This window comes from Trachemys scripta, chromosome 4 (genome assembly GCF_013100865.1).
Source record: "Trachemys scripta elegans isolate TJP31775 chromosome 4, CAS_Tse_1.0, whole genome shotgun sequence".
In the NCBI taxonomy this organism is placed as follows: domain Eukaryota; kingdom Metazoa; phylum Chordata; order Testudines; family Emydidae; genus Trachemys; species Trachemys scripta.
In genome coordinates this window covers 4739454-4763758 of record NC_048301.1, presented here as the reverse complement: position 1 = coordinate 4763758, position 24305 = coordinate 4739454, and the positions used below count along the sequence as shown (strand labels likewise).

Genomic DNA, 24305 nt, shown 5'->3' with positions numbered 1-24305 from the left:
GTCACTGCACCAGCTGAGGATCTAGCCCAATTCATCTCTAGTCCAGGGGTTCTCAAACTTCATTACACTGCAATCCCCTTCTGACAACAAACATTACTACAGGATCCCAGGAGGGGGTATTGAAGCCTGAGCTCGCCCAAGCCCCACCACCCCGGCGGGGGGGGGCCAAAGCCAAAGCCCAAGGGCTTCAGCCCCAGGCAGGGGGCCTGTAACCTGAGTCTTGTTGTCCAGGGCTGAAGCCCTTGGGCTTGATCTTTGGCGTTAGCCCAGGGTCCCAGCAAGTCTAAGCCAGCCTGGCAACCCCATTGGGGTCCTGACCCACAGTGTGAGAACTGCTGCTCTAATCTATTGGTGAAGGTCTAAACCTAGCTGCCAGAGGTATAGAGGCCCCAGAGGCGGTAGAACTTTTGTGGAGGGCCAGCGACAGGGCATGCACAGGCTGGGGAAGGATGGGGGCTTGGGATCATGGATGTGCAGATCCGTCTGTGCTCTGTCTGTTCATCCGAGCACCTATGTAGAGGCGGCTGTCCCAGAGTTAACTTCTGCGACCTCAACATACTAAGAACGAAATTCTTCTGCTCTGCATGACTGTCTCTCCCCATGTATTTTCCTTCACACCAGAGATGTTTTTCCCTCCCTATGACTTTCAAGATGCTTACAATCATTTTAGAAAGGTCCATCTCGCTGATTGTTACACAGGCATGAAGTACAACAGCTGAATACCATCGCCTGTAACAAATGTTGTCTAAAGCTGGTATGCTGTAAGGTTTAGTTTCATTTAAAGTATGCTGGTTATGTGTCGTCTTCAAGCTGCAGGCAGTTAGCAACACCCTACCATTGGAGGTGCAGTTCCGATTTGGGTGGCTAGTGGTATCCATTTTCAGTTTACATCAGACCTGGGTTAACTAAGGTGCCACAAGTACTCCTGTTTTTTTTAACAGTTTGAAGGTTACTGGGAAACCTGCAAAATAAGCTAAAATCAGTGAAGAATCTAGGAACAATAATATATTTTTGATCAGATGCTGCCAATAGATAGTAACATTTTAAACAACAAAACACACTCAGTGAAGATTTCTCTCAAGTAGCAATTTTCTTTCTAAATGATTTTTTTCAGTGGGAAATGCAGGTTCAGCAAAATTGAAAACTTCCACGGGAAAAACTAAATGAAATATTTAGTTTTTGTTTGGGGTCAGTTTGAATTGAAACATTTATAGTCATCAACTCAAACTGAAGCAGTTTATTGTCAAATTGACATCTGCTTAAGCTGCCACATTGCCTGATGGGAGTTGTAGTTTAGGTATCTCATATCCTCATTCTTATTTTCATCAGAGCAAAAGCAAAGATTGAAAAATCAAAAATTCCCACCAGACCTCAGTTCCAAATTTCACTCAGCGCTATTCCACAGTAAACTTGAAGCATTATCACAGCAAGACTTTTGCTTATTAACATTGAACAATTTGAAATGTGCCATATAGTGCAGCTAAATCCTACCTGATGAAAATTTCAGTCCTAGGGTTGCTGCATTGCAGGGCCTTTAATGGGTGGAGCCACAGCCAGTTTCTACTGCAGATTCCTTGACGGAAGGCTGCTTTACAATCCATTAAACGGCTGACTTGGAGAGGTTTGGTTTATTTTTAGAGGTTTTACATTTTACTTCATCCTTTAAAGACAGGAAATTTAAGATGGGATGAAATCTGCCTTAGGACTTTTGGAAAGCGCAAAAAAAAAAAAGAGAGAGAGGGTCAGAGAGAGAGAGCGTTTAATCAGCCTCCCGAGAAATAGGAGTGATCTGTAACTTTCTGTGCTCCAGAGACTGTACACTCTTTTATCACACCATTCAAAGCCTCTTGTACTACACGGTTTCAAACACAACCACAGAGGTCTTCGCTTCTCAACAGGCAGTTCCTTGAATGAAAGTTCTACCCCATTAATACCCATCACATGGAAGGAAGGCTTCATACGAGAGAGCAGTTTCTCTGTAGGGAGTTTTGACGGGTTTGGAATGAGTAAGCTAGGTTTCATGCAATATGTAATAACTGTACCTAGGGTTGGCTCTGAAAGTAACACCTATTAGACAGTCCTTTTAATAGCAATATGTAGATTTCTCGTGTGTTTCTGGAGTAGAAGCCTTTTCAGGGTTTCTTCTCTTTATTGGTCTGAAAGGAGCATAACAATGACACATAGCTTTTAAGAGTTTTCTCTAAAGCTGTGCTTATCCACCACCAAATGTCTTCCCCTTTCATACTCCGATTTCTCTGATCTAGAGAGCCACTCAGAAAGTTCTGGCTAGACCAGGACAGAAACCAGATTTTCTTTTCCTGGGACGTTCTACAATTTCAATTTATTTTCATTCCAAGATGGAATGAAAACCATAAGATTTAAAAGTTTTGTGCAAAAAAAAAAAAAAACTATAAAAAGAAATATTTTTGTTTTGATTTGGACCATTGTAAATTGTTTTAATGTTTTATATAAAAACAATTCATTTGATTTCTAAAAGTCATTTTGAAACAAAACATCAAAACATTCCATTCTGATAACGTCAGAATGGGATGTGTTCAAATACAATTTTGTCAGAATCAACCCATTTTTTTCAGAAAGTATTGATTTTGAAAAAAAAATACTTCTGGCTTACAATTAGAAAGCCAGCGAAAGGCAAGTACAAATTTAAGGCATATCAATGTTTACATATTTTTTATTCCATTAGAGTCAAAAGTCTGACAAAGTGTAAATTGCAAATCTACATAGCTTTAAATAGTATTTCAGATCAGGGCATAGGAAAATTACCAGGCATCTGCTAACTGGAGGAGTAAACCAACTAAACAGGTAGATGGAAAAGACAAGGACAGAACTGCCCACTTGGTTTCCTGGAGGCAACACCCTGGTGAGAACCTTACCAAATTATCTCACGTCCCCCTCAGCCACTGCAAAGGAAGAGGGTGCTGAGTTTTGTACCAGGGTATCATCCCTATTCTGTTCTGTTCAGGTTCTTATACCATGCTTCTCACTGTAGTCCTGGCACCCTACAAGGAGGCTCACCCTCTGGGAATACAAAAATCAAGGTAGTAGGTTTTTCAGACAATCTGAACTCCATCCATGTCCAACCTTTTGTCTCTCCTCTGAGTTCATGGTCCAATAATTGGTGTAAGTTTCCATCACTCTGGAGGGCCCCTTTTCTCCATTGCAATCCATCCTTGGTATGTCACGTGAAAGAATAATTCCTGTTGTGTCTCCTCCTCTCCTTTAAAGAACACTGTAGCTCTCTGCAAAATTAAGTTTTATCTCCGCTAATGGACATCGACTATAAAACATTGCAATACAGTACTCTGGGTGTTACTTTTTTTAACGAATGTTCCCATTGATGGTCTCCTGGACACGTGGTAGATTTGCCGCATTGTAACCCTTTGTGGGATGTGTCATTGTTATTTGTCATACGTATGTTGTTTTCATAGCTTACCTTCTCTAATAATCTGTCTCCTATAGATCCTCCTGCGGTGGAACCAGCATTTCTGGAGATTCGACAGGGCCAGGGTCGAAGCATCACTATGAGTTGCCGGGTGCTGAGAGCGTATCCAACTCGGGTTCTGACGTACGAGTGGAGACTGGGCAACAAGTTGCTGCGGACTGGTCAGTTTGATGCTCACGATTCTACGGAGTACATAGTGAGCAGCCTTTCCAGGGACAGTTATGGGATTTACAATTGTAACATCATCAATGAAGCTGGGGCAGGCCGATGCAGCTTCCTCGTTACAGGTAAGCTTTCCAATGAGTTTTCCTGCAAAATGGTGTTTTCTATCAGAGAGAATGAGAACTAGAGCATTTTGAGTATCCATGTATGTCCTACAGTAATACCACTGCTGCTCCAGTGGGTTTATTTTTAACATAAGATTTGCATCTCTGGTAACACACATTAGGCGACTTAATGCCTAATGCTGGAATTAAAGCAAGGTTGGTAATGAAGTAGCTTATTAAGCATGTTTAATTGGTGCAAGGACAAAAATTGCTGCCACTGGTCTTAAGATAGAAATCAAATATCCTTCATTATAAATATATGGAGATACACCTATCTCATAGAACTGGAAGGCATCAAGTCCAGCCCCCTGCCTTCACTAGCAGGGCCAAGTACTGATTTTTGCCCTAGACCCTTAAGTGGCCTCCTCAAGGATTGAACTCGCAAGCCTGGGTTTAGTAGGCTAATACTCAAACCACTGAGCTATCCCCTCCCTCTGCAGTGGTTGGTGGTCGAGATTGTGACATAAGGCCTTGATGGGAGAGCAAACAGATGACAAACTTTACAATCAACCCTGACTTTCTCATTGGCTTACGATAGGTTAAAAGACCAAAACTCACAATTCAAGAAACTCTTGTACAGTGAGGGTTTGAAATCTGGATCTCTCGTTAAAAGACCTACATAAAGAGTTTCTGATTCAGCGATTCAGTACCACAAAGTCAGGTGTGATTTACGGTCTCCGCTTTAGTCTAGCCATATCACATCATTAATGTACTAAACTTAAATTTGAGTTTATAACGTGTCTTTAATATTCAGCCTCAGCCATACGATGGGGCGGTAAAGCATTTATCAGAAATACAAGTCTTGGTTCTTTTTCGGTTGGGAATGCGTTGCCATTGAAAGTATTCTTCCTCTTCGAGGGCCTGCTCCCGAGGTGGCCTCATGGCCTAGTTTCTGTTGGCGGTTAGCGCTATGCCTGGCAGTAAGTACTTACAGGGTTGTGCTCGTCATGAAGTGATCGTTGCATATTGTGGTTAAACCTGCCTCGCAAATCTTAAAAATAAAGACGTGATGAGATTTCTCTCAGAATTCAGCCCCCTTAGTCACCAGATGTGGAATATGGTGGTAGAAGAAATCCAGACCAAGAAGACTGCAAAGCGTTCAAAGAAATTTTGTTGTTGTTTTTTTTCTTTTAACAAGTGCTGCCTGGCATCTTTTTCTTAGTGTTGGCACCATGGATCTCAACATGGCATGTAAACGTGACGAGGTGACTACTTCAATGAATGATGTCTGTGGTCCTTGTAAAATTTAATCCAGCTTTAGGTTGGCCTGTCTATTTTGATCCTAAATGAAGGCAGTTATTACCAGCGACCTATGTTTTTGCAATGACTGTGGTTCCCAAGCATTGGTGTTTAATCCACAGGGTGGCTTGGAAGGAAACGTGAGAAAAAGTCCATTTCCTCGAATGAGTCAATGAAATCCAATTTATTGTTCATCACTCTTTGGACCCAGGACTGTGGAAAGCTATTCTAAGGCAATTATTTTGCTGAGATTGGGGTAATCTGTGTAGCCTCAGTGTGATTTATTACTGTGACAAAACAAGGAACTAACTGAAATTAGTAATGAAATAGTTTTATGATGTACTCAGTACCCATCCCACCGTGTGCCACATCACTTTTTATCTGTACCATTATGTGTGTTTAGCTCTTATAGTGTTACTAAAAACAGGAAAAGAACCTCTTCTGACGTGACCTCTATGCTTTTCTCAGTCTTTCAGGTTAAAGCCTGCATGTTCATGGTTGGTATGTGTGCGGTCAAAACCCTACTCTCACGTTAAGAGACAAATTGCAGCCAAGGGGACATATTCTGCTCCTAGATCTCCACAAGGCACATGAAGGATTGGAGAGAAAGAAAGTGGGGAGAGGGTTGAAGAAATGACTGAACCCAGTAGAATTTTTTACAGAGCGTGAATACAGAAAAATTAGCTCACATCTTACAATAAAACCCCATTGTTTTTTAAACCACTGCAGGAATCTGACAGCAGCAGGGTGCTTTTCTCTCAGTCAGCTTGAACAATGATAAATCAGACTGGTCTATTTCTATTCAATTTTATTTTTAAATTCTCATGCGGTAACACAATGCCGCAATGTTTGAGTTGCAAAGACTGCAGAGGGAAGTGCATGCACTTAGGGAAAAAATGTACGGAATTAAAAACGTATGTGGAAATATTCATATTGGTCTTAGAATTTGTAAAATTCAATTTTACTAAACATATTTTTGAGCCAAATTTGAGGAAAAACAAACAAAAAACAAATGATATGGAAAACAAAAAAAAAATTACTCCAGTTTCACAAGTCTGAGTCAAATATGACCTTAGTGTCCTTAGAAAAATCACAAATCATGTGCAAAATGAAGATAAATTTTAACAGTCACAAATGAAACTATTCTATATTTATCTCAAAATCTGACATCACACATTGTAAGTGAAGATCAGTGGAAAGCAATTTTCAGGCATTATGTGGTGCAATTAAGATTCTGCAGAGACTGACAGAAAATTGACAAAATGCTTGAATGCAGAAAAATGACATGAATATTCTCTGACTGCATACGAGCCCTCATGCATGTGGAAGAACTGTTTGAATGCTCCGTTATGAAGTGGAAGCGGCAGATGAGAATTACTGTAGGTGGCATTGTGGAACATGTGTGGGATGAGGTAAATGGCAGACTTCTTGATGTAAGGCCATATTCAGAAGACTTTGTTCAACTCTCATTACATTCAGTAGGAGATATTTTTCTGTGTGTGCAAGATCTCCGGAACTGTGTCCTAAGGCTCAGTTCCTGACTACAGTGTCTGGACTGGATAGCCAGGCTGAGCATTAGACAGATGCACTGGAGGTGTCACAACAAGGACACCTTCCCGTCTACTGTCCTAAGGCTGCTGCGATGCTCCAGAACCCAGTGGCAGGAGAAGATTCCAGTCCCAGAAGGGACCATTGTGATGATCAGGTGTAGCATAGAGAGCTGCGCCCCCAAAAAATTCCTAGAGCAGATCTTTGCAAGAAACATCTAGTCGTGATTTAAAAATTGCCAGTAATACAGAATCCACCACAGCCCTCTTTAAATTGTGTCAATGGTTAATTACGCTCATTGTTACAAATGTACACCTTATTTGCATTCTGAATGTGCTAGCTTCAACTTCCAGTCACTAGATTGTGTTACACCTTTAATTGCTAGATTGAAGAGCCCATTGTCAAATATTTGTTCCTCATGTAGGGACTGTGATCAAACCACCCCTTAACTTCCTTTTTGTTAAGCTAAATAGATTGAGCTCCTTGAGTCTATCACTATCAGGCATGTTTTCTAATCCTTTAGTCATTCTCATGGCTCTTCTCCAAACCTTCGCCAATTTATCAACATCCTTCCTGAAACTGCTAACATGAGAAGTGGGCACAGTATTCCAGCAGCAGTAACACCAGTGCCAAGTACAGAGATAATAGAAACTTCTTATACCTACTCAAGATTCTCCTGTTTATACAGCCAAGGATCGCATTAGCCCTTTGGGCTACATTGTTGCACTGGGAGCTCATGTTCAGTTAATTATCCATCTTGACCCACAAATCGTTTTCAGAGTCATTCTTCCTAGGATAGAATCCCCCATCCAGTAAGTACGGGCTTCATTCTTTGTTCCAAGATGTTTACATTTGGCCATATTAAAACATATATTGTTTGCTTGTGCCCGGCTTACCAAGAAATCCAAATTGCTTTGTAGAAGTGATCTGTTCTCTTCATTATTTATCACGCCTCCAATTTTTGTGTCATCTACAAACTTTATCAGTGATGATTTTATATTCTGATCCAAGTCATTGATAAAAATGTTCAAGATTCACAAGGCCTCACACACATCACCCTTCCCCCTGGGGCAGAAATGGGGGGGAGGGAGCCGTAGAGTAGCCCTACCTATGGCTTAAGCTCTCCCACCCCTTCATTTCCACACAGGTGGTGGATGGGAAGTGGGACTTCATGCTGCACAGATTGCACACCACCTGCATGCCTCCCCACATCCAGCTGCTTCGGTGCACAGTGTATGAATTCCACCTCAAAGAGACCTCCCATAGGCAGACAGGGGGGAGCTGAGATTCATTAGTCAGTCAAATAGTTCCATGATGGCAAATGGACTGTTGTTATAACTATACATTTGTAGGACTAGCACTGAAATACGGAGTATTAGCACTACAGGTTCTGCTTCCTATGCTCAAGGTTACCTGACACTTCACATTATAAGACCCTGTTTTAGTTGCTTATAGCTTTGCCAATCTTGAACCATTTGGACTGAAATTTTCTGTGTTGGGTGTCTGCCTCGGGCTGAATTATTTGGGAAAATTTCAGCAAGAACAGTTGTTGTCATTTGCAAGCATAAAGTTAGGGAAATGGGATAGCATTTCTCTTCCTAGGGTGACATGGAGCATTCTGCCAGCGGGATCGTCAGGAACCCAGCTCACATTCGATGCAAGTAACTCAGCTAAATGCTACTTGAATTAGACATTGACTGCATGGAATGTGTAATAGTAGCTCTAGTTTCTAATGTTGCAGAGAAAACTCTTGTGAACACTATCAAAGAGAGTGGGGCTAAGAGAAGTAGGAAGGGAAAGAATGGAGAGGGGCCTGGTAAAAGAGGAAAGAAGTAAAACCAGGGAAGAGGCAGGAGTGGAGGAGGATAAAATGATGCTAATTCAGGCATCTAGAATGAAAGGCCCAACAGGGGAAAGGTGAATTACTTGACCTAAAGAACACTGAAATTGGCATTAACCTTTGCTCTTAAAACACTGACCTTTTATTTTTGCCGTTGGTGAGATGCCATTTCACTGTGATAGACGACAACAGCTCAACTGGGTAGATAGCCAGATCGGTCGGAGTCTCGCTTTGCTATAGGCCTTTTGGCTGCTCGGGAGAGAAGAAATGGTGACTTGAATGTTGCAGGAGCATGGAGAACCAGCCTGTTATATTTATCATAAGAACATAAGAACGGCCATATTGGGTAAGACCAAAGGTCTATCAAGCCCAGTATCCTGTCCTCTGACAGTGGCCAATGGCAGGTGCCCCAGAGGGAATGAACAGACAGGTTATCATCAAGTGATCCATCCCCTGTCACCCAATCCCAGCTTCTGGCAAGGAGAGGCTAGGGACACCATCCCTGTCCATCCTGGCTAATAGCCATTGATGGACCTATCTTCCATGAATCTATCATTTGCAATAGTTTTACTTTATAGACATCATTTTCCATTTTTTGGCTAATTTTTTGTGTGCAAAGTGTTTAGGGCCAAATAATGATATGCTTACATTGAGTAGTCCCTGGGACAGCTCTAGGAAGAATTATTATTCAATCTGAGCAAGGGTATTTGAATCTGTCCCTCAATAATTAAAACATGTCTGGTTCCTGTTAATTCATCCCAGTCCTCCTTAGTGGTTCCCTTCGGGTATTGAGGTCACATTTCTGGCAATCTGTGTCCGTTGAATGTGGTCACAGTTACGATCTCTCATTAGCGATCCGAAAGTAGGAAAGGCAGAATAAGGCACAGACTCTTCCAGGTTGCAGTGCTTTTGATTGACTGATAGACATTTCTAAAGACCAGCAGCTCTGACGTGACAAAAGATAAACTGATGAGCTGAAATCAGTGTGGAAAAACTTACCAGATTTTTTTTTACCTCATTAGTGTATAAAGCGCTAATTAAAGGGACTACTTAGATGTAGCCCATTAGCTCAGTACTTCAGAAACATAAAACATTCTCTGTTTTCCTGATCCCAGTTTGAAAGGACACGTCAACTTGAAATCTGTTGAGTCTCAAAAATAGAGCGAAAAGTAGTTTCAGGTACTACATCCTCCCCCAATTCCCCCAGCTAATTTTAATGGAATGGCAGTTACATTTTCCTATTTCAAAAACATGCTTTGCTCTTTCCTGCTGATGCATTGGAAGGTGCTTGTAAAGATATGGGGAAACTGACTAAATATCTGATTTCTATCAGGGAAACAATGAAAATGTCTAAACACAAAGTGCAACTAAAAACACCTGATTTTTCCCCTCTAATCTCTTTCCATTCTAATCATCTTAAATGTTACTTATAATAACAGTATTTTAAAAAAATCAGGCGGAAGTGTGGTTTTTAAACTGATGGTGTCTCTGTAATCTGAAGGAGACTAAGACACCATCATAGGTATGTTACATTTTGGCACGAACAACAACTTTAATAAGCAATGATCCTTTAGCATGCCTATGTGTGAAAGGTAAGTTCTTTGGATGAACTGCAGGCATTCCTGAAGATATTAGTACTGTTCTTGGTGCTCCGGGCTTCAATTTCTCTTACATAAATGTCCCATAGTTAGTGACCCTTCACTGAATTTTCTGATGTGTTTTAAGAAATGTAACAGTTTTTCTCCGAAACTTGTAATTGTCAGTTTTCCTAGGATGTAATTCAGTTCCACTGAAGTCAGTGGCAAAACTCAGTACTCCAGCAGATCCAAGGTTTGACCTAGTCTGTTGGCTCCGGTGTTTTCTGAGTGATATCTGTCATAGTTCGGCATATGTTAATTGCTAGGATTTTGGTTTCACGTCAGTAGTTTCTAACATTTGTCATGAGGATCTGTTCTGTTCTGTGTAGGTTCTTATACCATAATCATGCCTATACTATCTGAGTGCCTTCCAATAATGCATTAAGCGAAGTGAGTAACATCTGTTAGCTGGGTGCCATTAACATTAATCTAAAGATTCTTTCTTTGGCATTTCTGTTTCTGTTTGTTTTTCCTCATTTTATCGTGAAGCCCAAATTGTCTCTGCAAATGGTAGCCTCGAGGGCCATTATTACAATTCATTGTGAAGATTCTGCAAAGTAGGTCTCTGTTGCAGGGATCCTGTGCCAATCTTCTGATGCTTTGTGCTGTGTTCTGAGTGAATTCAATCGGGGTTTTTTAGCTTTCCCTCTTCCCGGAGGTATTTGTTAGCTGCTTTATCATCTTGGTGCAGCTTAACTCACATTTAATGTCAGAACAATCCAAATGTTTCATCACAGTGAAGACATGAAAAGACAAATGACTTTAAAGAACTTCTGCAAATGTATATCCCACAGATCACTCAGGATTCACTTTTAAAATAGACTGTTCACATTTTAAGATGTATGAAATGAATCTAAAAAAGTTCCTGTGCTCTAATGTGACTCTGTGGTGTTTTGGTCTTCTAATGATCTCGTTTTTGCTTCCAAGAAAATCTATCATCTGTCTCATCCTGTCTGAATCTTAGTCAAATGACTTGTTTTCTTAATTAGTGTCTGACAGACTATTTTTAAATCTGTATTAACTCATTTTGTAACAGTTATCCACAAAAGTCTAAATTATCATATAACCTGTAGCTAGCCCATCATTCAGGTATTTTTCTTAAAATAAAGTGGTCCTTTAACTCTCATCTGGTGTCTAGGTTGCTCATAATCTCACGACTGCATTGTTACAGGTCACTTCTGATCAACTACTTGCATTGGATCTTGGTGAAGTAACCCACTTACTGCTTTCAGATATTATTTCATCTACCTTACGATTAGCTGTGACATTTCCTTGAACTGTTAAGATACTGCTTGTAGTTTGGCCACGGGTTCGTTCACTGACTGCATTCTTATCTATCAAGACATACTCAGATAGTTTGCTTTAATGGACAATTTTCTCACAGTTCTCCTTTTGAAATCTGCCATACTGCAGGGTTGAGTCCAAAGTCCGATTCCTTTTGCTCTTTATCTTCTTCTCTTCAGTCGTATTACTGAGAGCCTTCGATTGAATTTTCATCTCCTTGCTGCCGATTTACAGCTCGAGCAAAGATGGTATCTCATTGACTTCTGTTTTTGAAATTTGGTTTTAAGCCATACAGAAGTGGAGGAGGAGGAGTTTTCCTTTTTACATCTCAGTGCCGGTAAGACCAGGCGTCTGATTTTCAAAGGTGCTGATCACGTGCAGAGCCTGCTGACTTAAGTGGGACTTGTGAACACTCAGCATTTCTGAAAAATCAGGCCACCAATATATGACTGGAACATCAGCTGCTTCTCTGACTGGATGTCTACATCTCCTGAATGGCAGCCCACTGAAAGCTTTATTTTTAATTCAACTTGGAGATGGATTTAGGCTATTTTCAATACTCTCACAAAAAGGACTAGTTAAATGGCTGGCTGGAGTCAGATTTATATACTTTACGTAGGGTGTCATTGCTTAACTGTGTGAGGGTTTAGACTGAGATCCCGCTGAAAATGTTAATTTAGGTTTTCCTACACTTTGTGTATGTCAGTTCCCACCCAAATAAGCTATGATTAATAAGTATAGTAATGGCAAAAGTGCCTGTCTTGCCACCTCCTGTGCAGTGAAGGAGACCCCCAGCTATGGTAGACTTTGTCATCTTATTTGAAGTAGATAGCTCACCCCATCCATGCTGTAGAATTCTACGCCATGAGGGCTTCTTCTGCACTGCTGTGGAGAAGGGAATTGTCCTCGATGCTCCTGAGGGGGATCAATATCACTAATAAGAGGTGTGAATTAATTTTGTTACTAAACAATCTAGAGCTCTCTTATGCCAATATACATGCCACTCCCCCTTTGTTTCTCTTATTTCTTAAATTCGTTATTACACTAGAATGAACATACATTCTTTTTGTGTGTGTCTTTGGCGTGCATGCCAGCGTACTAACAGAAATCCTGGATCTATTTACTGTCAGGAGAATTCTGTGCCAAAAAATTAAAAATTCTGCATGCAATGTTTTGAATTGCTTCATATTTTATTCGTCAAAATAACACAATATAATCACGCCCGTTTCAATAATTTTGGTAATTTATTTCAAAACACCTGTCAACAAGTATGTTTGTAATAGTACAGACAACAAAAAAGATTCAGGAAATGTTTTTGACAAATAGATTCCTTACTAGACATATGAATACAGAGCTTTGAGTAATAATTTATTTAAACTACAATACAGAAATGTATTTCCTGCACCCCTCAGAAGCTGTGCAAAGGCGTGGGGGAGTCAGGGGTAATGGAGGAGCTGAGGGAGAGGGAAGTAATTGCTGGCAAGGAGCCTGGGAGTGAACCCGAAACATTGTTGGGTGTGGATGGGAGAAGTATGGAAGAGGTTTTTATTGGGGGGAGGGATGGTTAGGGAGTTGGGGAGTTCCCCCCTGCAGACCCTGGCTGACCCCAGCCTTTCCCGTTCAGTCAGGCATATCTGCCCCATATCCCTTTCCTCTTCCCAGCCCCATGTGTCCCTGAACCCCAATCAGCCACCCCCATCCCCATGTTGCCCTGCACCGCCACCCCTGCCCCCCATCCGCATGTGTCCCTGCACCCCCCTGTTCCCACGTGTCCCAGTCCCCCGCTCCTATTCAGCCCCCACCCCATTCTGTCGTCCCCCCCCACTAGCCCTTCTGAACCCCAGTCTATGTGACCCTCCAGCAGCCCTATGTGCCCTGCTCTGTCGCCACCCCCCCACATCCTGTGCGTCCTCACCTGGCCTCGCAGGCAGGGTGCTGTAAGGAACACAGCCTGTCCTCATTCCTATCAGCCGCTGGCTTCTATGCCCAGTGAGCCAGCTGCCCTCCGTTCTGGCACCACAGCAGCCCCTGGTGGGCGAAAGGTGTAACCGCAGTGTCTCTGGCAGAATGTACTTTCTGAGGAGAAAAAAAAAATCTGCAGAGGATCTGAATTCTGCCCGTGCGCAGTGGTGCAGAATTCCCCCAGGCGTAATCTACTGAAGCGTTAACACTTCAGCGCTCTAATCATGTTGCAAAAGTGAAAAGACCATTGAAAACAATCGGGTATCTGAAGCTTGGGAGATTCTGAAATAGGGGTAGACTTACAGCTCCAGAGGAGGGCCAGACTGTGCCCAGCACCTCAAACTATGGCCAGGCAATTCAGCTCAAATTCAGGCACCTTAAATAAGGGCCAGATTTAATGTTCTCCACACCCACCATCTCCCAAGGTGAGCCTTCTAGCTGGATTTTCAGAATCGCTCCGTGTCCAGCGTGCTAACCTCTATTGACAGTCTGCCTGCTTAATTTGATCCCTAAAAGAGAGAGGAGCTTGTTTGAAAATCTGACTCCAATTTTGGGGGCTGATCCTTTCTGAAAATTCCAGCCATAAATTGTATTACAAAAGGGTTCTCCTGGCAAAAAACAAACAAACAAACAAAAAACCCTGAACTGATCGTTCTGGAGAAAATACTGTTTCAGCAAATCTACAGAATCTAACTGTTGTCTGGGGAGCAGAGCTGAGCAAAACTAATACTTTTCTCTTCATGAGTATTCACGTGTTACACTTGAGGTTTTCCCAAGAGTCTGCAAATTTGATCCATTTCAACTGCCAAAAACAGCTGTCAGTTTTGGTCGTGGTGCAGTTCATGCCATAAGTAAAATGCTTCATTATTGTTGTTTTGTGTTTGTGTGGGTGCTTGTGATGTGTTAGGCACTTTTCATGTGCAGAAAAAGGAATGGTTCCTGCCTTGAGGACCTTGCAGTCTGGGGATGGACAGACAGAGAGAAGTCAGGGAAGGAGAACAGAAACCGAGTTTCTAAACACATCAACTAGATCCACTGTAGGCAGCACAGCAAAAGAGAGGTTTTAAGAGGGATTTAAACATGGTGAAAACAAGGGCTCTGCTATTGAGTTCAGAACAATCAAATCATGCAAAAGAAGGCATGGTATTAAAAAAATTGTGAAGTTCATAGAAAATCTCATCATATTCACCTCAAAACAGCTTCTTTACTGCTGAGAAATAGGATTTTTTCCCATCCAGAATTCACTTTTTATTTTTTGAGGAAACCAGCTACGTAAGTTGAGGCTACCCCAGAAAATGGGTTCCATGCAATCTTTAAAACATGATTATTTTCCCCCACCACTAATGTTGCAGTCAGTGAAAATATTATTATGCAGCTGTTCCGGAAAGGACCCTCTGGATAGTCTCAACACATATGGGAAGGGACGGTGGGGCTTGCTGGAGTGGAATTTTGCTGTTTGGCATTGTGCATTCCTATTTAAGAGGGACAATCTACAAAGGCTAACGAATGTGAACCGCTAATATGGCTTTCCTATATACTAAAGGCAAGGCCATGGTGAAATCAGTGATTATTCCCCCACCCCCACCATTAACTACATCCTGTGTCAGCATGTGAATTTGTTTATTGCATCTTCCATTGTGGTTTGATCATCTGTAGGCTTCTCATTGGTAAGATCCTCTCTATTAATAACTCTTTAAAGGCTAGTTAATCTGCTCTGAAACAGGCAATGTGGTTTTAGTTAGCGATTGCTGGTGTTGATCAGCAATGCTGGATATATTCTGTTTGATGCTCTGAAGATGTTTGCGGAAAGGTAGAGGCTGTAAATATTTCAGTTGCTATTGCTGACTCGCGCCCTAGAACTGCGCATACCTCTTCACTGGGTAACGGTTTGGCTGCCGTGCATGAGTGATATGTGGCTGTCGCTGGCTGAAGCACGTCCGCGCACTACCTGTAGTGCCGTGCATACGAGTGACAAAGACGTAGAACCTGCAGGGGAAAGAGCATTCCCAGGCCCCATTTAATTTCTCCACTTTACCAGAAGATTAGTACTAATTCACACCCTAGGAGCTGAGGAGGCCAATCTCATTTTCCTCTGATCTTCGGTTGTGTTTTTCTCCAGATAGCATTAGAAGCAGAAGGATTGTTTCTACAGGCTGATTTGTCTTTATGGCTAATGCTTAAATTGTGTCAGCATGCTGGTTGCCCAGCAGGACTCCAGTATAGCATGCAGTTTCTAACCACGCTGAGGTGCAGCGAGTCAAACCAAGGGCTAGATTGTGGTTGGCCCTGTTGTGGTGGTCAAAGAGTGGGGAAGGAACAAAGAGCTTTTCCCCCCATGCAGGGGCTGGCTGCATTTGCAGGCAATGCAGCATACAGGGACTGCACCCTCTTGGATGCAAGCCTTTTCAAGGTGGATGGTGAGGGGCAGGGAGATTGGTTCCTCCAACTCCGTATGAGCCAAGGTTGGCCAGCTGCACAGGGGGAACCTATACACCCTTAAGTGCTGTACGAGCTGACACAGTCTCTCTCTGTCCCTAGGGGATGTGGGAGGTACAAGGACTGCCGGTGCTCCCAGCAGCGCTGTGTGGCGTCACATCTCTCCCTGCCCAAGACAATGACTAAAAGGCGTAATAGAACCCTACAAAAGAAGTGTATGTTACCGCAACTAGATGTGATCTCTGCAAGCATCTATTGTAGGAATAGGAAGTTATTACTTGATAAGGAGCCTATTCCCACAAGGTAATTGCTAACATTTGGCTGGTAAAATAGTAACTTACACAGCAGATGCAATTCAGCATCTTTGAGATGCTCATGTTCATTTGAAAGGAACTCCCAAGGATCAAGGTACTTTGGCTTTGTGGAGGCTGATGGGCTTCTCATCCCCACACCTTCCTGGCTTTGCTGAAAAACCACACACTCTTTCATCGTCATCAGCGTGTACATCTCTGCAATTTAACTGGCCAAATAGTGGGGAAGAAAAGCGTGTTTGAATTGCCACTGGTAGAAGCTTCAAGACTAAGGGCTGGATACTTGCAGCTGTGGTGCTAGTGGTACACCAGTTCAGGATGCGTTTGCTACATCAGGGGGCAAACTGCAAAGAGTGCTGCAACTATGACCAATTAGCAGCTCCGTGGCACACGATGTGCGAAACTCTGTGGTACATATGTGGGGGACCCGCATGAAAGATCCCTTAAGCTTATTTCTACCAGCTTGGGTTAAAAACTTCCCCAAGGCACAAATCCTTTCCTTGTCCTTGGACAGTATGCTGCCACCACCAAGTGAGTTAGACAAAGATTCAGGAAAAGGACCACTTGGAGTTCCTATTTCCCCAAAATATTCCCCCAAACCTCTTCACCCCCTTTCCTGGGGAGGCTTGAGAATAATATACCAACCAATAGGTTAACAAAGTGAGCACAGACCAGACACTTGGGGTTTTAGGACACTAAAAACCAATCAGGTTCTTAAAAGAAGAATTTTATTATAAAGAAAAAAGTAAAAGAAGCACCTCTGTAAAAGGATGGAAGGTGATTTTACAGGGTAATAAAAAGATTTAAAACACAGGATTCCCCTCCAGGCTCAACTTCAAAGTTACAAAACAGGAATAAACCTCCCTCTTAGCATAGAGAAAATTCACAAGCTAAAACAAAAGATAATCTAATGCATTTCCTTGCTATTACTTACAATTTCTATAATTTTAGATCTATCATTTCAGTAGGAGCTGGGTTACCTGCTTGGTCTCTCTCTCTCTCTCTCTCTCTCTAACAAGAGGGAACAAACAAAGAGAGCACAAACGAAACCTCCCCCCACCACCAGATTTGAAAGTATCTTCTTTCCTTATTGGTCCTTTTGGTTAGGTGCCAACCAGATTATTTGAGCTTCTTAACCCCTTACAGGTAACGGTGCGATTTTATGCTCCCCTTAGCTGTATGTTTATGACAGTGCTTTTTAGGGTTTTCTAAAAGGGAATCAGGGATTGAGCTGGATGTCCATGCCCCTGCCTTGGTAAGCTATCTGCTCTTAATGGCATCTCCTGGGGTTTGAAAACTGTTCTTTACTCCTGACATCAAAACAACAAATGAACTGGCTGCTCCCATAACTAGCTAGCTGGCAACAAAACCTTGAGTAGGTGGCTCTGGCTCAGTGATTCACTAAGTACACAGTGTTAGTGTACTGGTTAGCAGAATAACAAAGACAGGAAGCCAAATTTCTCTGCTCCCAAAGCCCTCGGTTGTACTTCACTATGTTTTTTTCAGAATATCAAAGTAGCGCTAGGCATGTCTCCAAAGGAAGTTTCAGATGCTTTTCAGATAAGGACTCAGGAGTTCTCTGCTTGTTAAAGTTTGTCAGAAACATTGGGATCTGGCAAAACAGGTTAGAAATCTTGTGAACATGCTTTCTGATGAAATTCTGGGGATTTCCTGATTATAGCTGAAGGTACAGGACAGCCTTTCCATAGTTCCACTTCTGGTCCCAGCCCAAATACATCATTACAGACGTATGCAAAAATGAAAACGCATGCACTAAACCGCATACGTAAAACATTTTTGGACTAGCAGGAAAAGCACTGGTGAAATGTAAGACTCACCACCAAGGTATTTTAAAAAATCTAAATCAGTTTATCCTTCATGCCCATTGATAACTTGATTAGGAATCTAAGGGCACGTTTACAGTATGGGTTTAAGTCGACCTAAATTATGTATGGTGCCATCAATAATAACAATAACACCTGGCTGTTATGTAGCACTTTTGATCAGTAGATCTCAAAGTGCTTTACCAAGGAGATCAGTATCATTGTCTCAGTTTTATAGAAGGAGAAACTGAGGCACGAGAAATTGACTTGACTTGCCCGAGGTCATCCAGGAGATGGCAATAGGACCCAGGACTCCTGTGTCCCATTCCAGTGCTCTACCCAGTTGATCATGCTGACTCCCCAACTGATGAGTGATCGCTACCACCCTGAAACCTAATTAGGCAGCCGTACCAGGCTATCCTGACTAATTAAAACCCCTCTGTGGCCTTCTGCCCGAAGATAATTGTAGGTTTCATTGCTGTAACGTGGGTCAAGTCCCAACAGCAGTTTGGCAGTTCTGTGGTGTTTTGTTTTATTTTGTTTTGTTTTTAATGTATATGCTTGGAGCCACCATTGACACTAGGATGTGCTGCTTACATTATCTGAAACACAAAACAAACTCCTTCTGTTCTGTGGCAGCTCATGTTTGACAATGGAGATAATCTATGCAAATTATCAAGCAAGCCTAAGCTTTTTAAAAAAAATCAAAGATTGCAGATATTTTTCATTGATGTGATTTCTGCCTTGTATGCTGTCAGTGTTTTAAGCAATTACTGGGGAGTGGGGGGTGGGAACTAGAACTCTGGCAGCTGTATTTAGAAGATCAGAACCCCACCATCAAGCGTTTGAGTTGTACTGAACGTAAATAGAGTTAAAAGCACAGATGGGAGCAAATAATGTTCAGATTTAAATTATCCATGTATACAACGATTTCGAGTGGCAACTTTTTACACATTCTTAAAATGCATTTTTGTTTGGTTTGGTTTCTTTTACTTCTCTTTTTGTGACAGCTAACATTGGAGTACTTCCTCTGGTTTGCATGATATCATATACCACTGTATCACAGTTTCACATACCCAGTGTAGGGGAGAAATCTAATGTTATTTTAAAGGGTCCTTGCTTTGCATTCAGTGGGAGAGAGATTCTTTGACTTTACTATGATTTGGACCAGGAGAGAGATTTCAAATTTCTCCTCGTTCATACCAGTATATGTTTTTAGTGCATTCCCGACTTGTTTTAATGTTCAGTTGTATACCGTATCTCTCAGATGTCCTGACCTCTTGTCTCAAAAGAGTTCTTGATGCCTTATTTGTATTATTGTAAACAAGAGATTTTAAAGCCAGAAGGGACCATTATGATGATCTAGTCCAGGGGTCGGCAACCTTTCAGAAGTGGAGTGTCGAGTCTTCATTTATTCACTCTAATTTAAGGTTTTGCGTGCCAGTCATACATTTTAACCTTTTTAGAAGATCTCTTTCTCTAAGTCTATAGTATATAACTAAACTATTGTTGTATGTAAAGTAAATAACCCAAATTTTAAAATGTTTAAGAAACTTCATTTAAAATTAAATTAAAATGCAGAGCCCCCCGGACCGGGGCCAGGACCCGGGCAGTGTGAGTGCCACTGAAAATCAGCTCGCGTGCCGCGTTTGGTACGTGTGCCATAGGTTGCTGACCCCTGATCTAATCTGACCTCCTGTATAACACAGGCCAGAGAACCTCATCCAGAAATTTCTGTATCAAACCAGTTTAGGTTACCAATGCAGATTTATGAACTAACAACTAGTAAATATTATACAGGCAGTTTCTAACATACAGTAATTGAATGCACTTCATTTTAAATGACTTGGTCTATATTTAGTTCATCCAACGCTCACTTTTTTGTCAGTGACCAATGTCCTCCTGTATATGAACGATGGCAGTACCTGTGTCGTTTCAGGTCATTGCACTGATTGGAGAATCCATATTCCCTTAAGGCCATATTCTGATTCTCTTATGCATAGTGAAGAGCATCTTACTCCACAGGCCTCACTGAAGCCAAGTGACCAAAATCTTTCAGGGAAAAACATCCCAGTTTCATTAAGGAGTGACTAATTCACGTTTTCTGTGGAGCACCATGTACATTCACAACCCTTACATTCGGCTGATTCCGACTCAGAGGTCATATAACAACACTGTCCCCCTTACCTAATCTTCAAACTATACATGACGTAATATTTCCGATTTTATCTTGCTGCTTCTATCTGTCTAAATGGTCTCATGTTACAATAGACCCCATCCCTCTAGAAGCTACTTTTTGCTTTCTTAAAAGCTGGTGAAAATTGTGACATTTTAAAAAACTCAACATTTGTCCAGGATTTCCATTGCTGAAATTTCACATTCTCAAAAAATGTCAACCAGTTCCAGTTCTCTTCACTGAACTGGTATCTAAACTTTGTATAGGGTTGCTTGAACCTCTTTGGATTTTGAGGCCCAAGATGATTCTGTGAACTAGTACTTTTTGTTTGCCCTAAGATGCCCTTCTCTTTCCACTTTAATAAGACTCTAGCGCTTTCATTATATCTCATTCATATTTGGAGAAATAATCTCTCTCTAATTGGATATCAAGAGGGCCTTACAATTATTCCAAACAATTTAATCAATCCTGAGTCTTATTTCTGTCTTCTGGGATCAGATCCAAAACTAAAACTGATTTGAAGGAGCTGTTCTCCTCCCACCGGATTGTATTTTATTCCTAGCTGCCAAATATTAGCTAGTGTTTCAGCCACAGTATCAAAGCTCATATGTTTAAGGGTGAAGCAGTATTAACTGCCTGATTAACATACTGCACAATACAGCCCATAATGTTTGTGTAGCTGCAAGAGGGAGTTCATTTAATACCTTATTGTGTCCATCACCTTTTTAGTCCCTGAAGAAAACAGAGTTGGCAGTGCAGTATTCAGATTCCCTGCAGTATTCCATAAAGCCACTACCTTACCGCCTTCAAATCCCTCCTTAAGACTCATGTCTGCAGTAAAGCCTACAAAGCCCCATCAGCTGCTCCCAGCATGGCGAGCTTGGTTTGTTGTTACCTTGTCTCCCTGTTCCTCTACAACAGTGGTCTCCAACCTTTTTACGCACAAGATCACTTTTTGAATTTGAGATCAACCCAGGATCTACCCTGCCTCTTCCCTGAGACACTGCCCCACTCACTCCGTTCTCCCCTCCCTCCGTCATTCGCTCTCCCCCACTCTTTCTCACTTTCACCGGGCTGGGGCAGGCGGTTGGGGTGCAGTAGGGGGCTCCGGGCTGGGGCAAAGGGTTGGGGTGCAGGAGGGAGGGAGGGATGTGGGTTCTGGGAGGGCGTTTGGGTGCGGGCTGGGGCAGAGGATTGAGGTGCAGAAGGGGGTGTGAGGTGCATTCTCCAGCCAGGAGGCGCTTACCACAGGCGGCTCCCAGTCGGCAGCGCAGCGGGGCTAAGGCAGGCTCCCTGCCTGCCCTGGCCCCACATTGCTCCTGGAAGCAGCTGGCATGTCTCTGCAGCCCCTGGGGGGGCACCGGGGGGCTCCGCGTGCTGCCCCCAGCCCCAGCGCCGACCCTGCAGCTCCCATTGGCTTGCGGGCGCGGGCAGCATGCGTTGACCAGTTCAGATCCATTTGCTCAGCTGCACCAGTATCTTTTCTCCTTCCCTTGTTGTTTATCTTTGGCCTTGTCATCAAGCACATGGATTTATGATAAGAACATAAGAACCTAAGAACATAAGAACGGCCGTACCGGGTCAGACCAAAGGTCCATCTAGCCCAGTATCCTGTCTACCAACAGTGGCCAATGCCAGATGCCCCAGAGGGAGTGAATCTAACAGGCAATGATCAAGTGATCTCTCTCCTGCCATCCATCTCCATCCTCTGACAGACAGAGGGTAGGGACACCATTCCTTACCCATCCTGGCTAATAGCCATTAATGGACTTAACCACCATGAATTCATCCAGTTCTCTTTTAAACTCTGTTATAGTCCTAGCCTTCACAACCTCCTCAGGTAAGGAGTTCCACAAGTTGACTGTGCGCTGTGTGAAGAAGAACTTCCTTTTATTTGTTTTAAACCTGCTGCCTATTAATTTCATTTGATGACCTCTAGCTAAGGGTGTGATAGAAATATGCTTTGATCTCTCAACTGCGTTAGGGCTGCAGAATTTTAGTTTATTATCTGTAACTCCAAAGCCTACTCTCCTACCCAAGAGCCAAGCGACCGCTTTACTATGTAGAGAGAAACTGAGTCCACAAAAGGTTGACCAGCCACATTGTTAGTGGAGCTCTGTGATATTCATACCCACAAGCCTGTGCTATAGGTCACAAACAGCCCCATTTTAGAAAGAATTCATCTGTAAAATGAATGTAAACTGTAGTATCTGGAATCAAAGTTCAACCCCCACACTGAGAGCTGCTGCAATCTCAAAGAGTCTGTGACTCTGTAGAAAACACGCTTGCAGTTGTCCACCAGTTGCACCCAGCTGTAATATCACGTTTACGCTGAAAAATGGCATCACCAAACGCGCGTGTCTCATCCCCTGTAAAGTAGAGAAGAGATAATGGGCTGTGTTATAACATGGATTAGTGAGCCTACTACACTTATTTTAAGTCAGTTATTCATATGCAAGCCTATATACAACAATGGGATAATTGGTTTTGGTTTTTGTTCCATTGTGTGCAGACATGCTCATAACCTGTCTTGCTGCTTTCTTTGAATTTGTCTGTATTCAGGTGGTTTATGATTTACCAACCTGCCTCTATTAGGAATGGGGATGCATGGAAGAAGCACTCATTAGAATGGAGCTTAGGTGCAAGGCAGTTCATTTGGAATTGTATGCACAGATTTCATCAGTGTCATCAATAAACAAATAACTGGCTGTCTACAGGTATCTCCCTCTACCCACATTGGAAAGCCAATCTCAAGTCCATAACCTCTCTCCTGATCTTTTGTCTGTTGATTTGTTAAAAGAAAGCAACTCCTGCTGAGTGTGCTTTATGCTAAGTTCATTGAGTTTAGCTGCTAGAGATTTTCCAATACTTAAAGATGCTCACAATTACATAGAACGTTCATATGTTGTTTGAGTTGCTGCAGCTGGGAAAGGGAATGGTGCAAAACCATGAATTATGGGCCGGATTTTGACTCCTCTCCTCCCCTCTAGCTACCAACCCCACTGAAAGATTTACAGGTAGCGGGGTATGCATTGGACTGCTTGAGGAGTAAGGGGCATCTGCATCTGGCACTATCGTCTCCTCCTTTTAGCTCTGCTCTGTGTCTCAGGCCTGGTCTACACTGGGGGGGGATCGAGAATAGCGTAGCTGAAGTCGACATATCTTAGATGGACTTAGATTGACTTACTTCGCGTCCTCATGGCGCGGGATCGACAGCCGCCGTCTAGACGAGACGCGATACATCGATCCCCAATAGATTGATCCCTGAGAGATTGATCACTACCCGCCAATCCGGCAGGGAGTGTAGACATACCCACATATTTCCCATCAGAAGAATTCCGGAAATGTATCTCGATGGTTCAGATCTAGCTCATACGCTCACGGATTTTAAAGCCAAAAAGGACCATCATGATTCTATCGTCTGATCTCCTGCTAATCACAGGCCACAGAACCTCACCTGCTCCTGTAATAGACCTATAATCTCTGACTGAGTTACTGAAGTCCTGAAATCTTAATGCACAAAGAATCCACCCTTTACTCTAGTTGAAACCAACAAATGACCGGGCTTCATATTGCAGAGGAAGGCAAAAAGCCCCAGGGTCTCTGCCAATCTGGCCTGGAGGAAATTTCCCCCCAAACCTAAACATGGCGATCAGTTATACCCTGAACATGTGGGCAAGCCCCACCAGCCAGACACCTGGGAAAGAATTCTCTGTAGTCACTCAGAGCCCTTCCCCTCTATGTTGGCCATAGAGATATTAGCTAATAGCAGTAGCGGATGGGCCATACGCCATTGTAGGCAATCGCATCATCACACCCCCTCCATAAATTTAGGATGCTCAGTCTTATGGCAAGTTAGCCTGCTATGGTTAAGCATCTTTCCCTAGAGCCGACGTCATTGCCGTGGCCCTCCAGAAAGACACAGGGAGCTGCATGGCTAGCAGACATGCTAGGGGCCACGCTAGTGGGATTCGCCTTCTCCTGCACCCCTGACCTTGGTAGCGTTCCTGAGGAAATGCCAAGTGTTTGAACATTACTAATGCTATACCTGCTAAGTGCAATATGTTAAATTTCCTTTCCTTCTCAGAACAAATATTAAATGTCAGGAATAATCATTCTCCCCAGGTAAGTTTTAGAATAGTTAATATGATATATATTAGCAAATGGAATTATTGTAGCCATGAGCAAAGAGCTTTATGCTACTTCACGGGATGCCAATAAGAAAATGAAAAATGGAGGTTAATTCTAAATCAAGGCCAG

At 42.6% G+C, this 24305-nt stretch overlaps 1 protein-coding gene across 2 annotated transcripts in view; it reads left to right on the top strand.

Annotated features, from left to right (window-relative positions):
• The window catches only part of MDGA2 (MAM domain containing glycosylphosphatidylinositol anchor 2), a 619444-nt gene that overhangs the window by 478529 nt on the left and 116610 nt on the right, over positions 1–24305 (top strand). For both annotated transcript variants that reach the window (XM_034770448.1, XM_034770447.1), the window contains exon 9: positions 3481–3750. In XM_034770448.1, the coding sequence (XP_034626339.1) occupies positions 3481–3750 (270 nt within the window). The remainder of the gene's footprint in view (positions 1–3480; positions 3751–24305) is intronic.